Genomic DNA, 16,340 nt, shown 5'->3' with positions numbered 1-16,340 from the left:
GGCGTGGGACTGTGGGAAGGGCGCGGGCGGCGACTGGGGCTGGGCAAAGACGGCGGGGAGCGTGGGGAGGCCGCGTCGGCGACTGGGGCAGGACAAGGACGACGGGGACCGGGGGGATTGGCGCGGCGAAGCGGGACCGTGGGGAGGACGAAGGCCGGCAGGAGGGCGCGGCCGACGGGGGAGGCAGAGGCCGTCGCATGCGCGGACGAGGGCCGCGGGGCGCCGGCCGGGGCCTGCAACGCCCGAGCCGCCGCAGCTCCTTGGGCTTAAGGGCGGCGGACGAGGTGGGGGCGGGTGGGGTGGCGGAGCGGCCGGCGAAGGCGACGAGGGGGCAGCGGAGGGGTCCAGCGCGGTAGGGAGGTCGCCGTCCGGGCTCCAGTGCGCCGGCGACGACGCGATTTCCGGCGGAGGGCGACGGTGCACAGGCTCGCGGAGAGAGGCAATGGTGAAATTTCAGGCGGCTGGATTCGCGGGTTAGTTTTGTGTCGTTTGGGTATCGTAAGACAGAATACCCGTATTTGGTTATCAATGGACAAAACATGGGTAGCTACCAATTTTTTTTTATTCAATAAATATAAATATGGGTACGCCGTTGGATCTGATTTTTTGACAAAATACCCATATTAACAGTTTGGGTATTCACCCTAAATATGGACATGTACAATGTAAGGTGTTAAGACAGGTGCTTACGAAAAAAAAGTAAAACCTGAGATGAAATAGCATCACACCAGCCACGTTCGTAGAACAAAAAGAAAAAACCAGGCGGACGATGCATTTGAGCTTCCACGTTAGCCTTGAATGAAAAAAAAAATCAAGAGAGAGAGTCTTGTGTCGCATCGCTATTTTCGGGAGTTGATCGATCAGTGCGGGATGGAGGGCAGGGCAGCAAGAGGAGGAGACGAGTACGCAGGAATGCAAGCAGCATCATGTCTCCTTTCCAAGTCAACTGCGAACTCTATAGTCTATACGTATTGTAATTTCTCACTTGCATCCCTGCGCGGAAGGCTGATCCACAGCGTCATACGTATTATATTGATCGAGGAGATCCGTCAGTACCGCAGAGTCACACAAGTCTAGAAGATTGTTTTTCGAAACTAATAGCAACAAACTCAACGGACTCTTCTTACTGCAAAGTCGTCCCTTCCATCCATGATGCATCCCCACCCTTTGGGCTCATATTATCGAACTCCAAATCCACTTGAGCAGCTCCTATAGCATCCCGCCGGAGTCGGATCAGATGCAGCAGCAGCACCTGTCCGTTGGGAATTTGACGCGCGAGGCGACGGCATTGGCAGCAAGCCCAGTGGGCCGCCTAGCCCGCATCGAGCTCCTGGTGACCATCAGCTGCGCCTTGCTCACGGTGCTTGTCCTCCTGGGCTCCGGCCGCCGCGCCACCCAAAGCTCCGCCCTGCGCTTCGCCGTCTGGGCCGCCCTGATGCTGAGCTACCCGGCCGTGTCCTACACGATCGGGCTGATGCAGTCGGCCTCCTTCCGCAACGAGCTCGTCGTCACCTGGGGCTGCTTCCTGCTCCTCCTCCTCGGCACCGCCGACGGCATCGCCGCCTACAGCCTCAACGACTCTGACCAGCAAGCCCGGACCATCCTCAACCAGGCGCTGCAGGTCATCTACGTCTTCCTCCTCCTGCTCTCCTACCTCGGCTCCCTCCCGCTCCACCTCAAGGCCTTCCTCTCGCTGCTCCTCTTGCTGAGCGTCGCCAAGCTCGGGATGCGCGTGACCTGCTTCCTCCGCGACGGCCGGGACCGCGTGCTCACCGTGGACAACAAGCTCGTCTCCGACTACATGGCGCGCGAGCACGGGTACAGCGGCGCCGACTACGACGCCGGGAGCATGAAGGGGTACAAGTACGTGGTGGCCGGCGAGGCCGCGGAGCTCCACGACGGGGAGAGGGACTACTGGGCGATCGACCCGGAGACCAACCCTGACCTTGTCACCGTGGACAGGGTGTGGGAGTGCCAGGGGAGGCTGCTGAGATCTGGACCCGATGCGGATCAGGACGACGACGACGACGCGGCCATGGCAGCGCTCGAGCTCAAGGACCTGTGCCTCTCCTTCGCGCTGTTCAAGCTGCTCCGGCGCCGGCTGGGAAGGTACCCGCTGCACGAGTCGGGCCTCAACAAGACACGGGACCTGGTCAAGGTGGGCCTCCTCGCCGGCGAAGACCACGAGAGGATGTACCGTGTCGTGGAGGTGGAGCTGGGCTTCCTCTTCGATTTCTACTACGCCAGGTACAGATCCCCCAAGGAGACGCTCATGCCGGACACTGCTCTGTTCGCCGCAGTCGTCGCCACCAGCCTCTGCACGCTGTTCGCGACGGCGCCCGACTACTACCGCCGGTCTCCGGCTCCTCCTCAAGGCTACCCCAACAACATTATTGTCACCACCATGTTCGACATCTGGCTGACTCGTGTGATCATACTTCTGTTCCTGGTCCTAGAGTCGTTCCAGTACTTGGCGCTCGTCTTCTCCGACTGGCACAAGGTGAAGACGCTGTGCCGTTACGTGCTGAACGAGGCGTGGCACAACAGCCCCTTGCTGGAACGAACTCTGAGGCTCATCTGCAGAGTCAAGCTGACAAGGTACTGGAACGGCTCCCTGGGGCAGCACTCGCTCCTGCACGCCTGCCTAGTGCGCCACGACAAGCCGCCGCGGGTCCTGCGTTTCCTGACCAGCGGCAGGAGGACGGCTACTGCGGATCGGCGGAAGCTGCCGGGGTCGGTGAAGCGCGCCATCTACGGGTTCCTGAGGACCGGGCTGACCCGGATCCAGAACGGGGAGCACACGCTGGAGAAGAACGGCATGCTGGACAACTTCTACTGGGCCATCGCGCAGGAGAGCGCCGTGCAGACCATGATGATCTGGCACGTCGCCACCGCCATCTGCGACTCCAGGATGCGGCTCAGCTGCCGCGCCGACGCCGCCACCAAGGAGAACCACGAGGTGGCCACCACGCTGTCGGCCTACTGCGCCTACCTCATGGCGTCGGCGCCGGAGCTGCTCCCGGACCACAGCTACGACACGCAGCTGCTCTTCCAGGGCGTGCGTCGCAAGGCCAAGAAGCTCCTCCGAGGGTGCCGGCTCAAGGAGGACATGCACGGCAAGCTGCCGGACTCCGAGTGCAACGACGGCTACGAGGGTGTCCTGGCTGACGGCAAGAAGCTCAGCGATGAGATCGTGCACAAGATGCCGGACACGGCGATGCGGTGGAGAGTCCTGGCCGAGCTGTGGGTGGAGATGCTGCTGTCTGTCGCGCCTTCCGATAACGCCACCGGGCACATACAGAAGCTGGCCACCGGCGGCGAGCTCATCACGCACTTGTGGGCGTTGTTGACGCACGCCGGAATCCTCGAAAAGCCTATCAGCCGCTACCAGCGGAAGGGGCCGTGAACAGTTTGCAACATCCAGTTTGCACTAGGTGCCTAGCTCAGACTTTTGCATGTTCTCAGGACGAAAATAGTTTGTTGTCAGATTTTCTATTTTGATTCAGACTTGAGAACTGAAGCTGCACGGAATCAGTGTCCCCCCTTCAATGATGTATGCATTTGACTGACGCAAAGGCCGGAGATACATTTTCTTTTTCTCCGAGCAGTGCTACAATCCGACGATTTTCCATCCGATACACTTACTGACACCAACTAATCACCGTAGATCAAATTCTAGGTAACACCAACAAAACAATATCATTAGCTTTTCTTCTCTCTCCCGTTCTTTCTCTTTCGACTAAGCAAAAATATAACGGTTTTGCTATTAAGAAGTCATTCTTTTTTAGTTAAAGAATAGTCGGCGTGTTTGGTCGTTGGATCATAGTCCAATAATATATAGCATGTAATAGAGAGGAGAGCGGGGATGAGACTCAAATCATAATCCTACGACTCTTATATGTCAACTGAGATTTAATGCATTTTTGTTAAAACTCGGTAACTGAAAAACAGCCACACCATAATAATACTCCAACTCTTGTACATCACCTTATTATATTGAGTAAATTTCACAGAACCACATGGTTTGGGTCAGTCTTCTCAACGAGCTCTCACTTTTGCTAATTTGTCGCAAAACCACACGGTTTAAGCGGAAATATACCGTTAAATGCGCTTAAACAGTTGTTTTGGGTGATGTGAGACAATTGGACACAAAACATGTGTTTTTGGACAAATTAGCAAAAATGAAAACTCGTTTAAAAAACTGCTTCAAAACTTATAGTTCTGTGAAATTTGCTTTATTATATTCGCTATTATTGAGAGAGTGCGAGCGGCGAGACGGAGGGATGCATAGTTAACGACGGAGCTGCTACCTAGAGCGTGGACTTCCCCTCTCTCGATCTTGCCCCCGTACGTTGAACTTGAGAGCCAACTTGAGGAGTCCACTTGAGAAACAAACACTTTCTACTGGTCTCTCTCTCCCCCTCCGGGTCTCGCCCCGGATCGGGCGTTGAACACTTGAACTTGCAAACAATCTCTGGAGGTGACCGAGATATCAACTTCGGCCTAGAGTTCTATGCATTCTACAGTACTTCTCAAAGCTAGTGAGCTCCAAAAGCTTGCAAGGTACGTAAGGACACCACGGCACCACCCCCTTTTTTTCCACTTTTCTTTTCGCTGTTTGTTGAAGCTCCTTCTACTCGTCATTTTTCTGGACATCTCTGACCTTGTAATAGAGCCTGATAAGAGTGTATTTCGTAAACATCTGAGAAACACACGGATTTTTTGCACATCATGCCCAGCTAACTAGCTAATGGGGGGCCGGGAATCCAAGCTTTGCTTGGGGGCACATAACACAAGGAGAAAGCACTAACTAAATTGGTTTACTTCACATAGTTCGTCACTTACAGTACAATACAAGAACAGCTAATGAACTAACTGCATACAGAACCTGCTAGATTGGAAGAAACTGCGCGGCTGTGCCTTGCTCAGTTTCTTGTCCATGCAGGAGATTCGATCCGATCGAATAGAGCTAACCTGGCAGGCTCAACGGAGCCCGCGTTCCAAAATTAGCTTTTGCTGATCCAGATTAATTATTCAACTATACAGATCTCGTTTAAAAACCCATGCCGACAGTTGAAAAGGTCAACTACTTACAGTTGGCAGCTTGTATCAGACTGATCTGTCACGTCAGCCTAGGCGTTCGGTCTAATCGAACCGATCTCAGTTTGGTTTCTCAGTTTTTTCAATTGCTATAAGTTCGGTTTTCTAAAATTATTGCTAGCTGATCGTTTGTCTCAAAACTCACTAGCCGAGTATTTGGTCCACCTATTTTGTCGGTCTAAAAGTGCACCATGGTGACCCTCGGGATGCCATTTGACTCTTCTTGGTTCAAACAAATGAACTAGTTTTTCAAAAACTTGTGTCATTTTAAAATTTTAGTTCATTTGGTTGAATTAAGGGTCACAATTTTGCAGCTCTATGTCGGTCCAGTTTTGGTTCTCATTGGCGCGGAGCCTGGGGTGCTTTTCTAGGTTGGAACTCCCGATCGATCGATAGGTGGCCTTTGTACCATGTTGCGTGGAGGCTGGGTGCTCGGCACTATGTGGATGCCGGGGCAGCGGCCCCGGATTGATCTTAGAAGTCGAGGCGATGGCATCAGAGAGCTTCGCGATGGTGGTTTTAGGAGGTGTGGTGGTCGAGCTATGCCGTGTGGGTAGCGAGTTTGGTCGGCCTGGCTGAGTCAACCCATATGGGTTTTGTCGAGCTGGCATGTCGAGGCGGTGGCCCAGATCTTGGCGCAACGATCATGGTGTGCGTGCGTGCGGTCTTTTTGTGTAGCTAGGGTGCGAGGTGTTCGGGTCCTATGGTGTTGTGGCTCCCGTGCGAGTGGTGGATGTTGGGACAGCGGTCATGGATCTTAGTGTGTTGTGTTGCGACTTCGATCTCTTGTCGTGTGGTGACGAAGCTTTATGCTCGGCTTGATTTTTCTTAGAAACGACGTCATTTTTTTTAATGAAATGCATAAGCACGCCGCGCTCTTTTTTTTACGAGGTTCCGTCGAAAAAGATATGGTCATCGGTAACGCAAATCGTTTTTTTGGATGAGAGGACAAATCGGTTTGTTGCGTGCACGATCTTTGAAGGCCCAGCCCACCCAAGGCCCAAGCACCGTACCAAATCCAAACCTCTGCCTATCCACCATCAGTTGTCGTGCTCTGTCCTCCGCGGCCTCTGCTCTGCCTCCTCTGCCTGACTGCCTCTGCCTCTTCTTTCTCGGCCACTGTCCTAAGCCATCTCGCCGCCGCTAATTCCTCATGCCGTCGTACGCCCACTGTCTCCTTGTGCCACCTCTCCATCACCTCCTTACCCTCCACACGCGAAACCAAACCTCAAGCAATCAACGACGAGGAAGAGGAAGGAGCTGGAGTCGTCGGCGCTGTGGCGAACGAGGGAAGCGGCGAACGGTGACAAGTCTGTGAGCCGCGACAGCAAGTTCAGCGTGACTAGCTACCTAGCTAGCGGTACACACAATTTGCAGACTCCTTGCAAGCGATAGACCGAACGGGTAGGTATACACCATTCCTCTTGCTGTTGGGCAATGCACTCTAGGTGTTCGATGATTTGTTGACTTGCCAAAGCTTCAATTCTAACGTTTTTTTTGGTCAATCCGCTAATATACAGTTATACTAGAGTGTATTGAAAATAATGTACTCCCTCCGCTAATAGATTTGTATAAGAATTTATACAAATCCAAGTCACTTATTTGCAGATGGAAGGAGTATGTTCTTTGGGTAGATCCAGTGCAAATATATGAACATTCTTGGCCGAAAACACAAGGCTGTACTTAACTATTACCCTCATTCTTCTAACGATAATTCTTCTACCATGACCTTTTTCTTCCACTAGCATTCCGTCAGTAATGTGTGTTGCAGATGTATAGTGCAACTTAATCATTTGGTGCTGTTCATGTGTCCCAATCACTCTATTTTGATATTTCCCATGACTTGAACTATTTTTTTTTAACCATTTAAGCGCAAGCTCTCTAACATTTCATTTCCAGTTGAGTTATGTCTTCTTTCGGTAGGGCCTGCAAGAGTTAGCTGGTACATGTAGGTTGTGGGTCAAGAGCCCATCCACTATCTTTGCCTCTGTATTTACTGCAATACAGTACACACTGTTACTTTATATGGATAAGCAGAGTGCATGGCGTTGATAGTTTAGTACAACAAGATATTGTCTTCAATTGTGATGCTATATAGCTTCACAACACAAATGTAATTTACCTGGAGCTAGATAGCTTCTTATGGATCATCCATTTAGCATTTGTTCTTTTAACGTTAATATGCCCATGCAAATGTAATTATGACAATGTACCAACAGGAGCAGTCCTCATTTTATATTTGAAAGTTTCTGTATCTTTTTCTTCCAAGGTTATAATGCTCTTTTATTTGCATTCGCTAAAGCTTGGTTTGTGAATGATGCTATATCCTGGAGAAGAATATAGATAGAATATACATCCTTCTTTTCTGACTGGCAATATCCATCCTTCTTAATTTTCTTGCTAATAGATAGAATACCTCTTAATTTTCTGACTGGAAATACCTCTATGAAAGCACTTCTTTTCTGCTAATAGATAGAATATCCATCCTTCTTTTTTTTTATCCATCTTGCTTTTTATGACTGGCAACTCTAGGCAACTTAGGAACGTTTTGTGACTCCAGTACAAAAACAATCTGAATTTTCAGTAAATACAGACTATATTCTCTATATTTGCTAATGCCTGGCAATAGTTCCTTTAACCACCATTTCTGTAGTGAGGCTGTCTGTTTTTATCAACTTATATGATGCATCTAGCTTTCATGTGCTAAGTAATCCTAACCACTCAGATTTCAGAGGCTGCTTTTTATTTATTTTATTTTCACAAATACTCCAGTCGTATGTGACAAAAATATATGTTCTTTACACAAGTGGAAATAAATTATGTACTTCGAAGTCCCAAGTAGTCCCTACCAAATTACCTGTTCGGTTTTAGTTACACCTTTACTTGACCCAAATATATAACTTGTTAAAAGGAACACCTGGTGTGATGTTTTTTTATAGCTTGGTCCGTGTCTTGATGCCACAATCGTTTTTCTTACCTTATGGTGCAGGGAATAACCAGGTTCTCCTTGAAGAAAATATGGTGAGCTATACACTGGTTGTTGATGTTGTAAGTGCTAATGGTCTTTCAGGCAGTCATGATTCTCTGAATCTCTGTGTTGAGCTTCGGTTTGCTGGGCAAAGAGCCACGACGTCAGTCAAGAACAAAGATTGCCGTCCTGTATGGAATGAGACGTTCCGATTCTCTGCACTGGACAAAGATAAGGTTGGTTATGGCACTCTTGAAGCTTATGTGTATAATATTGTCACTGCTGGCCGCAAGTCTTTACTGGGCAGGGTCCGGCTATCTGGGTCTGTGGTTCCGGACTCCTCCGCTGATGTTGCTGCTGGCCCCTATCCATTGAGGGGTGGGATATTCCCACGATCGAAAGGAACATTGCATCTCAAAGTTGTACTTGAGAACGAAACCCCCATTGCAACCTCCGATCCTCTCTTAGCAGTTATTCCTTCCAGTTTTTTCACAATAGGAAACCGGGAGTGTGCGACGCCTGTGGATGCTGCTGTCAAGGAAATCACGCCAAGCTTTCAACACGGGATGATTGTTGAGCTTATGCCCTATGTTTTTGTGCATGTGGTGAAGGCTCGACACTTGGCAGGTGCCGATGCCAGAGGAAGACTTGACCGCTATGTTGAAGTAAAGGTTGGCGATTACGGAGGCACCACCGAGTACATGGACATGGAGCAGAATGCTGAGTGGAACGCAACTTTTGCATTCTCAAAACTAGAGATGGACCAGAACCAGCTGGCAATGGTCTATGTTATCGTAAAGAATACGGACATGGCAAGGGATGACTCTGTAGGAATGGTGTGGTTTGACGTAAACAACATTCCTAGGCGTACCCCCCAATCTCATGAACCATTACTACCAGAGTGGTATCCTCTTCGTGATGAAAGCGGGACTAGTACTGAAGGTGAGTTGCTGCTTAAAGTTTGGAGAGGATCCCAGGCTGATGAAGCATTTCCTGACGCTTTCAAGACGGATTCTCGCATTGGGCCCCAAGTGTATCATTTGCCACGCCTCTGGTACCTGAGGATCCAGATAATTGAGTTTAAATGTGTTGCAGTAGCAGGTAGGGCAAAGGTTGTGGAGTTGGATGTCACGATAGCGCATGGTGTTCAGCATCGGATTACGAAAAAAGTAAAGAAGCCGCTAGGCCACCATGTCTGGAACCAGGAATTTATGTTAGTAGTTGCGGAGCCATTTGAGGATGGCGTTCAAATTTCTGTCCGAGCACATGTTGGGCCTCGTAGCAGGCACGTGATTATGGGCGAAGTCACTATACCCCTTGAAACATGTCAGAGGCAAGTCGAGGGCCGTCATATCAAATCTCAGTGGTTTGATCTTCAAATGCCAAGACAAGCACATGATGTTCATGGTGGTAGGTCCAGGGATGATGAATTTGCTGCCTCATCATGCCACATTCGTCTCACCAGCTGCCTGGAGGGTGGATACCATGTCCTATATGATAGTACGTACTTTGTTGATGATTACAGGCCTTCAGCTATGGAAATCCCGGATCCTCCTACCGTTGGCTTGCTTGAGATTGGAATCCTCGGAGCGAAGGGCCTCCATCCCAGGAAAAGGATAAATGGATCCTCGACACTACACCCATATTGTGTTGCAAAATATGGCAGGAGGTGGATACGAACTCGTACCATCAACAACAGTTGCAATCCTGTATTCAATGAGCAGTACAACTGGGATGTCTATGACACATCAGCCGTCTTGACCATCGGTGTTTTCGATAATGCCCAACTCCAGGGGTATAGCTCAGAAGAAGACAAGTCTGTCAAGATAGGGAAAGTAAGAATTCGCCTCTCCGATCTCCAACCTGGTCGAACATATGCTCACTCATACCCTCTACTTGTTCTACGTCCTAAGGGGCTCAAGAACATGGGCGAACTGCACCTGGCAGTAAGATTTTCAGGAGAGTCAATACTGAAAATGGTGCGCATGTACTCTAATCCCAAGCTGCCAGAGATGCATTACAAGCACCCAATTTCAGTAATGCAGCTAGATTATTTGCGGCACCACGCTCTCGGGATTGTGGCTGCTAGATTCAGCCGGATGGAGCCACCTCTATGGAAGGAAGCTGTGGAGTACATGTGTGATGTGAGCGGACACATGTGGAGCTTGCGCAAGAGCAAGGCTAACTTCTATAGGATAATGGGCGCCTTCTCATTCTTTTTTAGGTTTATCAAATGGTTTCACGGTGTATGCTTATGGAAGAACCCTGCCACAACTCTGCTTGTCCACGCCATCTTTGCGATGCTTGTTTTGTATCCACAGCTCATACTCCCAGCGGTGCTCCTATATGTCTTCTTCATTACCGTGCGGAACTACCGGCATCGCCCTACTTATCCTCCACATGTTGATACGAAGTTATCTTATTCAGAGGGAGCACATCCAGACGAGCTTGATGAGGAATTTGATACATTCCCAACCTCGCGGAGTCTGGATTTAGTAAGGATGAGGTATGACAGACTAAGGAGTATTGCCGGCAGGGTACAGACAGTCATAGGAGATGTAGCAACGCAGATTGAGAGGATACAAGCATTGGCAAGCTGGAGGGATACTACAGCGACGGCAATATTTGGTCTCTTCACTCTTGTGGCTGCTATTGTCATATTTTTTACACCATGGAGAGTTCTCGTTGCAATAGCCGGATTGTACACCATGAGGCCCCCCATGCTTCGGCGCTACAGTGTGATGCCGTCATTTTTCGCGAACTTCTTCCTGCGTTTGCCGCAGAAGACAGACAGCCTGCAGTAAATAAAGTACCGTGGTTGGGAGTCTTCATCGTTTGCTTAATTACCAAGCGAAGGCAATGAAAATCTGCTGGGGTATTGGCGACTGCTGTGGCGAATCACGGCTGAGGTCTTCAATCGATCGCAAGGCTGGGCTCCTACTGTTCATCGTCTGCGGGTGATCTGGTGGCAGTGTAGTATTCATCTGGCCATCTTGGGCAAAGTTCACTTTCTGTAAGACACTTGTGCTATTCTTGATATTTTGTTTGCTGTACCTGTAATAGTGCTTGATATTTTGTTTGCTGTACCTGTAATAATGCTGGAGCTTTGTGCCTGCTGGTGTGAATTCTTCTGCCCAGGACTTAGGGGATAGATAGGCCCTGTGCGGCTGTGCCTATCTGGTGGCGTGGTGGGTAGTTGTGTGTTTCTTTTCCTGATTGTGTTATCCATGGCTTATGTAGTGTCTGGTTTGTGGTTTCCTTAATCAAATTGGAGGTAGACTCCCTCTTATGTGAGAAAGAAGAAGAGAAATGGATGTCCTGCAGCTATGATGAATGTGTGGATTGTAGACAATGTATCATTTATTCTCTCTTGATCCACAAAAAGAGGTAAATTTTTGAAGGAAAATGTGTGGAAGAAGCAATATTTGTACGAAAATTGCATGCATTTGATACTTAAGTTTAGCTTTTAGCCGCGCGGTGTCTGCCGCAAAATGGGAACGGCACCAACCTGGAGCCGTGTAGATTGGTTTTAGAGTAAAATACACCACTAGTCCATGAACTCGGCAAAAATGAACACTTTAGTCCATGAACTCGGAAAACGCACACTTTAGTCCATGAACTGGGCTTGATGTGTCACTTTAGTCCAAAAACGGTTCGGCGGGGCTTAAAGACGCCACGTCGGATTGGGCCTGGACCGAGCGCTGATACTCCGTTTTCTCAGGGGCTTATTTGCAAAAATGCGCAGCGGGATAAATCCGCCAGAGCTCTCCCAAATCGGCGGCAAATCCCTAATCCTAGTTCCTCTCGGCGGCAATCCGTAGTCTAGTTCCTCTCTTCTGCGCAGCCCGTGCCCTCCCCTCTCTCTCCCTCGGTCGCCGCAGCTCTCCTTGTCATGCCAGGCGGCTCATCGAGGTCTTCACCAGCGCCTAGGACGAAGCCCCATCTCCCTCTTGTGAAATGCGGAAGTTGCAGATGGAGGAGGGTGAAGGTGTACACCTCCACGACGCTGGACATCCAAATTGGGATTTTTACAAGTGTAGCAATCATCAGGTGCTTCTTCTTTTGGTTTGGTTTTTTCTGTGTGACTTTTCATCAAAGCGGATTTGCTCTTGTTGTTCTTCTGTAGGTTGGGGATACTCCGTGTGATTTATGGAAGTGGGAGGCAGAGTACATGGCGTATTTGAAGAGTATTGGAGTTCAAATTCGTTTTTTGAAACCTGGAGATGAGGTTTCATGGGAACACCTGAAGTGGAGAAGAAGAGCAATGTGTATGTTCAGAAAGAGAAGAAGCAGCAAAGCCAACCTGAAGATGTTAGGCTGCTGGCAAAACTAGATGCTTTATGTGATGTACTTAAGGACATCAGGTTGTTAGTTGTGTTGATCCTTCTTCTAGAGATCATTAAGCTCATTAAGTGGTAGTTTAGTCTGTTTGTAATGGATGGATGGATGTTGAAACTTTGTTGAATAAATGTGTGAAATTTGAAATTTGAGACAATGTCAGAACTGAATGATAGAAATGGCAGAATTGAACCATCAATTAACCATATTGCATCCAGAACTGAATGACAGAAATGGCAGAATTGAATGACAGGATGTATGTTGAAACTTTGTTCAATAAATGCTTTATGTGATGCAACAGTTAGCATCCAGAACTGAATGACAGAAATGGCAGAATTGAACCATTAACCATATGGCATTCACACCAGAGAAAAATGACACAATCTGAACAAACTTAACCATATAGCATCACAGCTAATGTATCACAAAATAAAGTATCCACAGTTGGTGCCACAAAATATAGCATCAAGTGGTCCATCTAAAATCAACACATAACACATGGTATCAGAAAATACACCATCTTACATATTAATCACAGAACATCATCATCATCATCATCATTTGCAGTGGCACTGTTCCGTGTAGATGGTCCTGCTTCATCATATCCAAACATAAGCCTATAAAGCCTGCCCTTGTAAGTTTGTTTTCTTTTCCTGCCTCTTGACGAAGCAAGAGCCGCAGCTGTTTTGCCTCTTGTTGGAGCAGGAGCAGCAGCTATTCTGCCTCTTGTTGGAGTAGGAGCAGCAGCTCTTCCTCTTCCTCTTGATGGAGCATCAGCAACAAATATGCCATCTTGAACTGGAGCAGCATCTCTTCCTCTTCCTCTTGATGGAGCATCAACAGGTACATCTGGAGCTCTCCCTCCTCTGCCTCTTCCTCCTCTGCCTCTTGCTGTAGCCATGCCTTCCCTTGTGGCTGTTGTAACTCTTCCAGTAGGAATAGTGTTTATATGATCTTGCACAGACACATTCTCTGGCAGTGGACCATGAGCATGGTAGGACTGGGAGTTGTCAAGTTGTTTTATCTATGGAGGCACAAAAATAAAGCATTAATTTAACAGTATGAAGATATGCATAAATATGAGCAATGAAAACTAACCCCTTCCAAAATCATTTCATCCACCAATGTGGTACTACACTGTGTTGGGTTAATATGTGGCTCATCCATGTGTGGCTGCAACATGATAGATTAAAATTAGTTTTAGGATTGTACTTAAAAAAGAGCAAAACATATTCTAGTTATCAGACTTACTTGTGCTGCCCCTTGTTGATCTTCCATTTCATAATAAGCTTCATGTTGCTCATTATCTGCCTCATGCTATTCCTGAGGACTATGTTGCATTTCTGGCTCCTCTACATTTTGCAGCAAAGGACATTTGAGCTCTCTAGCCTGTAGGATGTACTTGTTGAACACTTCACAGTTATTGTTCAGAAGGATGTCACTTTTAGAGAAATCATTAAAATAAGCCCTTGACCATGATCTTGGATCCATCTTTTCTAGCCATGCATGAGCTTCCTCACTTAGCAACTTCATCCTATCCATGTTTCTGTTGTATGCTGGCACATGAGTTGATCTTGCATAAGCCCACAGCTGGTCCTTTAAGACATCCCCCTTGTGAATCTGATTGAAATTCTGTAACAAGTGTCTAACACAGAACCTATGCTCTAAATCTGGGAATTCTTCTCCCACTGCCAGAATGAGGCCTTTCTGTTTGTCTGACATTATGGTATATGCTGCTGTGTTAGTTATCCCCAGATCCTGCTTCTGAGTGTTGAAAAACCATTTCCATGTAGCCTTATTCTCTACCTCAACTACAACCATTGCCACAGGAAATATGCAATCATTAGGATCAATACCTATGGCAGTCAACAAAATTCCTCCAAACTTTGTCTTGATGTGACATCCATCAAAGCACAGTACAAGTCTACAGCCCTCCAAAAATCCCCTCTCGCAAGCATCAAGGGAGAAGTACATAGTGCTGAAAGCTCCATTAACTAGGTGTAAGAACATGCTGCTGCCTGGGTTGCATCTTCTCAGCTCCCTTGCATAGTCCCATAACATGTTATACTGCTTGAGCTCATCCCCATATACTACCTTAAGTGCTGCCCTCTTTGCTCTAACTAATTTTGTCCTATTAGGTGCCAGATTATAGTCCTTTTGCACTTTAGATGAAAATGCTTTCATGTCCATCTTCTCATCATCTCTAAATGACTCCAGATATCTATTGGCAAGATATGGAGCAGTGGAAGCTTTGATCACCCATTCTTTGATGTATGCATGTTCATTGATGTACTTCTTTACTAGTAAATTCTGGGATCTTGTGTCATATGTGGCATATAGATACCATGGACAGCCCTCAGCACATTTTGCCTCCACCCTCTTCTTTTCATTCCTAACCTTCTTGATGGCAACTCTGTTTTTTATGCTATACTCTGATATTGCCTCCCTTAGTTGCTTCACTGTGGAGAATATTTGTCCAACATGGAACTCTGGTTCTTCCATGTCCACTCCAGCAAATGATTTGAACATGAACTTCATGTTGTCTTCCTCATCCTCAGACTCAGGCAACTCCAACTCTTCAGGTTCATCCTCTAGCATTGGCTTCTTTCCCTTGACATCTTTCTCTTTTCCCTTTCCTTTTTCCACAGGTTTGCTTGCCACTTCTTTCACTGCATTTGGAACAAGGACATCATCCACATCCGTATCAACAAATGTTGCATACAAATCATCATCTCCCTTGAGAGGATCATTTTCAGAGTCATAAAAATCTGCATCTGAATCTAGGTTGTCATCACTATCTGAAAGTTGAGCCACAACTTGTTGATTTCTGCTTCTATAACATTTATGAGGGCTTATAGGCAGGCTCTGGTAGAACTTAGGGAGAACTGCTGAATTTTCTTTCCTTTTGACTGGACTTATCATCACCTTTGGCAATGGAGTGCTTGATCCTTCAATAAGAACATCATCCCACTCTTTACTTGCTAACATGCTGACATGATCGATGTATATCACAGTTGGAATGTTCAGATTATGCAAAGCACTTTCTGTCATCTTGATTATGTCACCATCACACCACACATAATATAATCCTGTTCTAATAGTCTCCCCAGGCAAGCACCAATAAATCTTCGTCAGATTAACATCAGCATACCCTAGCTGCTCTTGCAAGATGTCCAAAACCATAAAATTGACCAACTATCGAAATCACAGTAGTCAAAAACATCAATCTTTTCCTCTAAGTACGATCTGTTTTCGTCAATCCCACAGAAAAATCCACCGTGATGTATCTCAACAGAAAACTGGCCATCGACTTTATCGACAATATTTCATATGAACGAACAAAATTCAGTTGCAGCAATGCACGGATTGAACCAAATCAAAACCTAATTTCGAAGGAAAGGGGGAAGATTCTGTTCGGTCATAATCTATTCAAGCATACACCGCATCTAATATCCCACATAATTGAACCAAAAACACTTCGTATATGCACAGATTCTTCAAATCGAAAACCCTACAAAACCCCAACCCCATACCCCAATGCGAGAGGAGAATGCCAAGGTACTTACCGTATATAGGAGGTGGGTCGCTAGGTTTTCACCGGCGCGGCGCCATCGCCGCCTTCGCACAAGGTTGACTCGCCGGCGGTCGATGAAAATCGCCTATCTTGATCGCCTGTCTTGATCGCCTCTCAACGCCGTCGATGGTGAGAAAGGGCGGACTGGAAGTGTGAAGGACGACGAAGCCGAACGGTTCGTCTCCCGTGAGGTATGACCCACCCGCTGTGCATTTTTGCAAATAAGCTCCTGAGAAAACGGAGTATCAGTGCTCGGTCCAGGCCCAATCCGACGTGGTGGCCACGTGGCATCTTTAAGCCCCGCCGAACCGTTTTTGGACTAAAGTAGCACATCAAGCCCAGTTCATGGACTAAAATGTG

At 47.7% G+C, this 16,340-nt stretch overlaps 2 protein-coding genes across 4 annotated transcripts; both read left to right on the top strand.

Moving 5' to 3' along the window:
- Nucleotides 1–1,237: 1,237 nt before the first annotated feature.
- LOC104585165 lies at nt 1,238–3,406 on the top strand. Its single transcript, XM_010241176.1, has one exon. It carries the CDS (start codon nt 1,238–1,240, stop codon nt 3,404–3,406), a length of 2,169 nt encoding a protein of 722 aa, XP_010239478.1.
- Nucleotides 3,407–4,343: 937 nt separating this feature from the next.
- Nucleotides 4,344–11,391, top strand: LOC100836998 (FT-interacting protein 1). Of its 3 annotated transcripts, none has more exons than XM_024455011.1 (2): nt 4,344–4,563; nt 8,090–11,391. In XM_024455011.1, the coding sequence occupies exon 2, from the start codon at nt 8,119–8,121 to the stop codon at nt 10,870–10,872; it is 2,754 nt and encodes a 917-aa protein (XP_024310779.1). In that variant the 5' UTR covers nt 4,344–4,563; nt 8,090–8,118; the 3' UTR covers nt 10,873–11,391. The 3 variants fall into 3 exon arrangements, with proteins under 3 accessions (XP_024310779.1, XP_010238643.1, XP_010238644.1); XM_010240341.3 differs by lacking the exon at nt 4,344–4,563 and adding an exon at nt 6,136–6,504; XM_010240342.3 differs by lacking the exon at nt 4,344–4,563 and adding an exon at nt 6,136–6,508.
- Nucleotides 11,392–16,340: the final 4,949 nt, after the last annotated feature.

Source organism: Brachypodium distachyon, chromosome 4 (genome assembly GCF_000005505.3).
Source record: "Brachypodium distachyon strain Bd21 chromosome 4, Brachypodium_distachyon_v3.0, whole genome shotgun sequence".
Classification (NCBI taxonomy): domain Eukaryota; kingdom Viridiplantae; phylum Streptophyta; class Magnoliopsida; order Poales; family Poaceae; genus Brachypodium; species Brachypodium distachyon.
Note: the sequence above shows the minus strand (reverse complement) of the source record. Positions and strands in the feature narration are given on the sequence as shown.

Excerpts from the sequence above, each read along its gene's own strand:
- LOC100836998 (XM_024455011.1), top strand. The coding sequence starts at position 8,119 with ATGGTGAGCTATACACTGGTTGTTGATGTTGTAAGTGCTAATGGTCTT.
- LOC104585165 (XM_010241176.1), top strand. The coding sequence starts at position 1,238 with ATGCAGCAGCAGCACCTGTCCGTTGGGAATTTGACGCGCGAGGCGACG.